General features: G+C 37.0%; 1 protein-coding gene across 2 annotated transcripts in view; it reads left to right on the top strand.

Annotated features, from left to right (window-relative positions):
• The first annotated feature begins 274 nt into the window (after window positions 1-274).
• The window catches only part of LOC105527356 (E3 ubiquitin-protein ligase TRIM36), a 45,491-nt gene continuing 37,261 nt past the window's right edge, over window positions 275-8,504 (top strand). Inside the window, exons 1-2 of one of the 2 annotated variants that reach the window (XM_011963652.1) lie at window positions 286-515; window positions 5,477-5,506. In XM_011963652.1, the coding sequence (XP_011819042.1) occupies window positions 485-515; window positions 5,477-5,506 (61 nt within the window). In that variant the 5' untranslated portion in view covers window positions 286-484. Of the gene's footprint in view, window positions 516-5,476; window positions 5,507-8,504 lie in introns of both variants that reach the window. The other variant, XM_011963653.1, reaches the window with a different exon arrangement.

Here is an 8,504-nt window from a genome sequence, read left to right as displayed (position 1 = left end):
TTTGATAGAATATCATGGTCCTCTAATATTTTACATAATTTTTCTCTTCATTTTTGCCCTTTACTATCTCATGTTCCTTCAGTTCTGGGTTATGGGTGTTGAGGGCAGTTGATAGTATCAAATTTTACTGGGGAAAAGAAGTTTAAAATTAAAAAAAACAATCATTTTCTTAATTCTTTTTGGAAAAATAAACATATGTACTTATTCAAGAGGTATAAGAATGTTAATATATTTACCCACTAAGAGCCTTTAACTTGGATTGTTTTACTCTCAATTTAAGGTTACCATTAAGAATATCGAAAGGGAGCTCATTTGCCCAGCATGCAAGGAGCTGTTTACCCACCCATTGATTCTCCCTTGCCAACATAGTATCTGTCATAAATGTGTAAAAGAACTCCTGCTGACTCTTGATGATTCATTCAACGATGTGGGATCAGACAACTCCAATCAAAGCAGTCCTCGACTTCGGCTCCCCTCCCCTAGTATGGATAAAATTGACCGAATTAATAGACCAGGTATGTGTTAGAACTGTGGGCTGCGGTGGTGGAGGGGTAAGCTTATAGATATATATTCAGTGATAACTGGAAGGAAAATTATTTTTGTCATCTTGAGGGTTAATTTTTCCAGATGAATAAATTGAAACTATAGTTATAAAGGGTCCTCCCCCACTGTTGAAATGTCAAAATGAACTCTTGGCTTTTGATTCATACTTAAAGTAGATATTGGATATTGAACATGAACTTTGTGTTAAACTCCTTATTAACTGTGTTTGTAAGGCTGAGCACGGTGGCTCACATCTGTAATCCCAGCACTTTGGGAGGCCGAGGTGGGTGAATCACCTGAGGTCAGGAGTTCGAGACCAGCGTGACCAACGTGGAGAAACCCCATCTCTACTAAAAATACAAAACTAGGTGGGCGTGGTGGTGCATGCTTATAATCCCAGCTACTTGGGAGGCTGAGTCAGAAGAATCGCTTGCACCTGGGAGGTGGAGGTTGTGGTAAGCCGAGATCGCACCATTGCACTCTAGCCTGGGCAACAAGAGTGAAAATCTGTCTCAAGAAAAAAAAAAAATCCTGTGTTTGTCTTTAGGATTTTTTCTGACTGTGTGAGTCCTTGATACATAAAACAATGGACCACTGAAATACTAACTAGGAAAACATTGATAATTCATATATGGTAATAGGTAAATAAATACTGCAGAGTTAAGGAGTGGGACTACCTAATGACTAGTCCTAGATAACTTTTAAGGGAATTATTTTTTGTCGTTTTGTCCCTTCTGATCCCATTTGAGGGTTTCATTTTCTTTATCCCTCATCCCTGTTTTTTTTTTTTTTTTTTTTTGAGACAGAGTCTTCCCTGTCTGTCAGGCTGAAGTGCAGTGGTGAGATCTTGGCTCACTGCAGCCTCCCGCTCAAGTGCTCCTCCCACCTCAGCCTCCTGAGTAGCTGGGAGTACAAGCGGGTGCCACCATGCCCAGTTAATTTTTATATATTTTTGTTTCACCATGTTGCCCAGGCTGGTCTCAAACTCCTAGGCTCAAGCAGTCTGCCCACCTTGGCCCCCTAAAGTGCTGGGATTATGAGCATGAGCAACTTATTCCAGCCTCTCCATCCATTTTTGTCTGTTTTTAAAAGAAGGATTTTGAATGTCGTAAATAGTAGAATTCTGTAGTAATGTATAGAAAATGAAATTGATGTACAGCACTTATATCTTTATTACACAGCCAATGTTTAAATTGTTTCTTGTTGGGATAATGTTACTTTTTCTCTGGACAGATGTTGCAGGATTAATGCAGATCAAAATTAACTTGAAATCACTGGAGACACTGAATTTCAGGGCCAAATACTAGTACAGAAGTCAGCTACAAGGACCAAAATGAGTGGAAATAGTACAGGCTCATGTTAGGCATGTCCTTATGGAAGAGAGTCAGTAGTGGTCCTAAGTATCAGACTTCAGAGCAGCGCTTCCCATTTTGGGCTTTGAAGTTTCAAGTTTAATCTTTTTGTCCACTCTGTCAGTTTCTCCCTCTTAAACTATAGGAGTAACTTTTTAATCTAGTAAAAAAAAAACTTTTCAGAAAAGAGTCTAAGTTACGTTTTAGAGAATGTTATCTTCTTTTGGTCTCTGTGATAGGGAGTCTCCTTGGGTGATACTTATGTGTGCTCCATCAGAGAGAACGGAGAAGAGTAGATATGCTGCTATTAAAACTTCTTCTTTTTTTAAAAAAGATGGCAATCACTAGTTACTTGGATGATATTTTGCACATAGGGAAGTTGTATGTATATACAAAAAAACAAGCAGCGTCACATCAGGCAAACAGAAAATTCAGAGAGTATGAAGTTATAAAGGGTCATGATCCTTGTGAGGTCATCATCTTTATGTTTCCTCCCTTGCTACCAATCTGGCATACTGAGGAGGGAAAGACAGCATCGCTTGAAATCAGTCCTACCAGCCTAACAACTTGATATTCTGTTGGTACCTCTTCATTGACTGATTGAGAACCTCTGCTTGATTGACCAAAGAAAACTTTTTGTATATTAATATTTAGCACAAACAGCATTTTAGTTATGTACTAGATAGTTCTAGTTATAATTAGTTTGTGCTTATATACATATTTCATGAAATTCTGTAGGCTTTTAATATTAAGATTTGGCTAGTTTTTGTGTGATTCATATGAAGAACTAGATGAATGATTTTCTGTTTTCAGGAATTTACCTAGCATGGAACTCTGTAGATGCTTAATAAATATTTGTTGAATGAATGTGGAATGAGAAACCTCTGCCACAGAATTTGTACACACCATGCCACAATGGCTTATATTCAGTAATAATGACTTTTGTCTTTTGGAATATGAGCTCCATTACACCATACATTTCACTGTCTAGATACGAAATAGAATTACTGAGATGTTTCTCCCTCTTCTTTAGGAAGAACCCTGTGAAGTTAGATTATGTCCTGAGAGGGGTAAAGAATGATTACGGGAGATGAGAAGGGATGACTGCAGAATATGATAGCTTTCTTATGGATAGAACGAGTGTGCTGGGTATCTCTAGCAGAGGTCCCGGGTCAATGAGTAGATGGAATAGGAAAGCACATTTAACTTAGCATGAAAGAAGACACACACACAACACACCACCCCGCCACTAAGGCTGTCCCCAGAAATGAAATGGGCTGAGTATATCAGATTCCTGCCACTAAAAGTGTTTACATCAGGTGTCAAATTTAGATGCTACAGGGCCAAACAGGTGCATTAATGAAGAGAGCCCCAGGCATAATAAATATAGGACTCCCCTTCATCTTAGTTTTTTTGCTGTAAATATGGAGACAATAAATATTTGATTTTCTCTTTATCTCAACTACTATAAGAGAACTATCAGCCCAAAGGGACAGCAGCCAATTAATTTTAGGACTCCCTGTTGGAGAAGTAGGGTGTGGTTTGGGACTGTGGAGTCTAAAGCAGATGCCTTGTTAAAGGGGGCAGTAACCACTTGGCACTATCAGGGTTGAAGATGCCAGATTGTCAGATTTATTGGTTTTTCACAAAAACTTTATAGTGGTTTCCATGTGAAATCTGGTTTTTAAATATTTTCAATTCAGATTATTTAAAAATACCACACCAGCTCAGTAGGGCAGGACAGCCAAAACTTGTCTTTGGCTGTGACCCAGACAGCATTTGGGGCATCAGTATTTGAAGACTTTGTTTAAAACAATGGGTGGGTGGCCACTGTCTGCAATATTGTGGAGGGTATTTCTGCTGTGGGTGGTAGGTTGGGCCAGTTGTTCTGTCACATGCCATATCTCCGGCACTGAAGTTCTATGCCTTATTGAATACCAGTGGAATTCATTCATTCAACAAACATTTGAGTACTTGTTGGTTACCAGATATGGCTAAATGGTTAAGAACAATGAACAAGATAGACCCACCTCCTGTTTTTTTTTTTTTTTTTAAAGACACGTACCCCTTAGCATTGTACAAAGCTTTATAACAGATTTATTACTAGAGCATAGTCCTTTATCAACAACACATACAGAGCAAGTTAATAAAGAGAGAGCACCCAAAGGGTGAGAATGCTGTAAGTACGGAAATCATTCCTGGAGGTTTTAATGCAAATTTTAGGATTGTCTTTTACCAGTTTTAAACTAGTAGAAGTCATTGCAGTACAAATGTGATGTTACTTGCCGTCTATTTATTGGGCATTTGCCTATAATCCTTTTTCTGGTAGATTCATGAGTAATATTCCTTTTTTTCTGACAGCTTTCTTTTTTAATTTTTATCCTTTAGACATTTATTTGAGACAGGGTCTCACTCTATTTGTTACCTGGGCTGGAGTGCAATGGCTTGATTATAGCTCACTGTAACCTCTAACTCTGAGGCTCAAGTGATCTTCCTGCCTCAGCCTCCTAAGTACCTGAGACTAGAGGTGCATACCACTCACTCTCTCCCTGCTAATTTTTAAATTTTTTTGTGGAGATGAGGGTCCCACTTTGTTGCCTAGGCTGGTTTCAGACTCCTGGCTTCAAGTGCTCTTTGTGCCTTGGCCTTCCAAAGTGCTGTGATTACGGGCATTAGTCACTGCACCCAGTCTGGTTTTGTCACTGGTCTAATAAAGGGATTAATTAAACCTGGATTTTCCAGTATGGTAGCCCCTAGCTACATGTGGCTATTGAGTGGTCGAAATGTGGCTAGTCTGAATTGAGATATGCTGTGAGTTAAAATACACAGAATAAAAAAGACTGTGAAATGATCTTTAATCATTGTTATATTGTTTACATTTTAAAATCATAGTATTTTGGATATAGTGGGTTAAATAACATTATTAAAATTAATTTCAATTGTTTTTTAATATACTGGAAAATTTAAACATAGTATATTGTAGTTTTGGCTCATATATTTCTTTTAGATAATGTTGCATTAGACTTTTGACAGTTTTTTTTTTTGAAGGGTACTTTTAAAGGAGAGTGAGATTTGTGTGCATAACACAGTAGCATATTAAATTATGTACAAGTAAATGCCATATTACTGTATACTTTTGATCATATGTATGTAAGCTTTCCCCCCATTTTGTATTTTCCGTTGTCTAAACTGAATATATTCAGTTTTAGTTTTTTGTTTTGTTTTGTTTTGTTTTTTAACAATTTTTAGGTCAGTAAAAAGTCAAACAAAGGATGTTTGATTTCACTTTGTATTTGCAACATTTACTGTAAGTATGATTGTTTAAAAATACAAATCTATATAGGACAAAGTATTGTCTCTTAAGTGCTATATCATAATGATTCTAGTAAGATTGCTTGATGGATGTTTTGTACTACGGGCTTCATAAATACCGTGTGTACCAGGAAAAACACATTTTTACTGTTAATTCAATAATTGTATTATTTTCAAGACACAATTACTGCTTTCTCTTTTGTTAACAAGTTGTGAATCTTCTCTTTGAAATTAAATTCTAAATCCAGCTTTCTGTTCATTGTTCACAGCATCACAACGGAGATCTGTGGGGTGGAGAGGTAGAAAATGTTTTATTGCTTTTTTGGCCGCAGGCAGTATGGTGTTAGATTTAAATTAAATAATCTTGTGTAAGGTTCTTAAACATCAGTGGTCAAGTCTTCAAAATTGTGTAGAGAGTGAACAAATTGGGCTGAAATGACTTAAAGGTCAACAGGACTACATTTCCAAGCAAGTTCTGATGTTTTTAAAGAGAACACTGATTATGGGTGCTTGCATTTTGTCGATATACATGACAAAATATTTTTGAAGAAAATGATTTATACCGCTTTTGTATGTTTTGTTGTATATGGTATCTTAAAAATCCTTTACATTTGCTTAGTGGAGCAAAGCTTGATATTGCTACATGTAAAAGGTTAAATAAGCTAATGCTTTCTTATGTATTGAAAAATGTGATTAAAAGTATTGATTATTTTTCTATTTAATGATACCTTTGCTCATTTTATACAGATAGAGTCTTTGTTGATGTTTTAAAGTACTTGGCATCAGAGTTTTAGCATTGAGGTCTTACCCACTTGTGGGTAAGTGTACACTCCTTTTTTAGACTTTTGAAATATTTGATTCTGTGTAAAAGATGGGGCAACCTATCTTATTAAAATTTATTTTTACTCCAGTTGACCTTTAAAAATAACATAGACTGCTTTTTTATGGGATGCTGGTGATACCGCCCTCTATTTCATGGGAGAATAATTAACACCTGAAATTTATCCCCTTTCTGTCTTTTTCTCTTTCTTCTGCATTTCTTGACTTAAAAATCTTGTAACCACGATTAGAAGTCAGGTATAATTCTTTCTTTTACAGGCTTTCGAGAATATACATTTTAAGTGTTGAAATTTAGTAATTAGAAGGAGAGATAGGAGCAGTTTGCTTTAAAAAAGCTACTACCCATTTTTGATTCAGAGGGTAGCTGAGAAAAATAATTTTTACAGGGTGAAGAATGCCGATATAATACCCAAAAGGTAAATGTAACTCATAGGCATGAAATAGAACGTGCCAAAAGAAGCATTAAGGTGGCGGCATAAGATATCAGGCCACTGCTAAACACCAAAAGCCCAACAGTAGTGTCCACCATTGGGAGAGGTAGTTCATGAACTGTCAGGGATAGCCATGGGGAAGTCACAGCCAAAACATAGGAGAGGATGCAACTGGCAGAGGTTTGCAACCTGTTAGTTAGGAACTGACTCTCTTCTCTTTGTTTTGAAATACTTTATTTTCTCTTTGATATTTAAACGGTTAAATGAATGACTGAAAGCTGACTTTTTTAGGGGATTTGCTATAAACCAATTTGAAAATTTTTGGAGTCTGTATTTTAAAATTATGCTGACTTTTTAATCTATCTTTGAAGGAAAGATTTGTGGGAAAAAAATAGATTCTGCAAGGTGCTAGTATTCACATAATTTGCAAATATCAGATTCAATTTGACATATACAATTGCATTTCTTGTTCTACATTACTTCCTTACCTTTCCAAGCCATCGTTATTTTTCTTTATTTTATTTAAAAAATGTTTTAATTTCCATATGTTATTGGAGTACACGTGGTGTTTGGCTACATCAATAAGTTCTTCAGTGGTGATTTGTGAGATTTTGGTGCACCCATCACCCGAGCAGTATCCACTGCACCCTATTTGTAGTCTCTTGTCCCTCACCCCCTTCCTACCCTTTCTGCCTGAGTCCCCAGAGTCCATTGTGTTATTCTTATGCCTTTGCATCCTCATAGCTTAGCTCCCACTTACGAGTGAGAACACATGATGTTTGGTTTTCCATTCCTGAGTTACTTCACTAAGAATAATAGTCTCCAGTCTCATCGAGGTCACTGTGAATGCCATTAATTCATTCCTTTTTATAGCTGAGTAGTATTCCATTGTGTATATATACACCACAGTTTCTTTATCCACTCAACTGATAGGCATTTGGGTTTTTTCCACATTTTTGCAACTGCTAATTGTGCTGCCATAAACATATGTGTGCAAGTATACTTTTTGTATAATGACTTCTTTTCCTCTGGGTAGATACCCACTAGTGGGATTGCTGGATCGAATGGTAGTTCCACTTTCAGTACTTTTTTTTTTTTTAGATAGAGTTTCGCTGTTGTCCCTCAGGCTGGAGTGCAATGGCATGATCTTGACTCACTGCAACCTCTGCCCGCCAGGTTCAAGCGATTCTCCTGCCTCAGCCACCTAAGTAACTGGGATTACAGGCAAGCATCACCACAGCTGGCTAATTTTTCTATTTTAGTAGAGGCAGGATTTTGCCATGGCAGCCAGGCTGGTCTCGAACTCCTGACCTCAGGTGATCCACCCACCCTGGCCTGCCAAAGTGTTGGGATTACGGGTGTGAGCCACCACGCCTGGCCTCTACTTTCAGTTCTTTAAGGAACCTCCACACTCTTTTCTGTAGTGCTTGTACTAGTTTGCATTCCCACTAGCAGTGCAGAAGTGTACCCTGTTCACTGCATCTACGCTAACATCTGTTTTTTTTTATTATGACCATTCTTGCAGGACTAAGGTGGTATCGCATTGTGGTTTTGATTTGCATCTTCTTGATCATACAGTGATATTGAGCATTTTGAAATACGTTTTTTGACCATTTGTGTATCTTCTTTTGAGAATTGTCTATTCATGTCCTTAGCCCACTTTTTGATGGGATTTTTTTTTTCTTATTGATTTGTTTGAGTTCATTGTGATTCTGGATATTAGTCCTTTGTCAGATGTATAGATTTTGAAGATTTTTTTTCCACTCTATGGGTTGTCTGTTTACTCTGCTGACTATTCCTTTTACCATGGAAAAGCTCTTTAGTTTAATCAAGTCCCAGCAATTTGTTTTTATTGCATTTGCTTTTGAATTCTTGGTCATGAACTCCTTGCCTAAGCCAAAGTCTAGAATGGTTTTTTCTTTTTTTTTTTGAGAATTATTTATTATTATTATTATTATACTTTAAGTTCCAGGGTACATGTGCATAATGTGCAGGTTTGTTACATATGTATACTTGTGCCATGTTG

This window comes from Colobus angolensis, unplaced genomic scaffold (genome assembly GCF_000951035.1).
Source record: "Colobus angolensis palliatus isolate OR3802 unplaced genomic scaffold, Cang.pa_1.0 Scaffold62, whole genome shotgun sequence".
Taxonomy (NCBI): domain Eukaryota; kingdom Metazoa; phylum Chordata; class Mammalia; order Primates; family Cercopithecidae; genus Colobus; species Colobus angolensis.
Note: the sequence above shows the minus strand (reverse complement) of the source record. Positions and strands in the feature narration are given on the sequence as shown.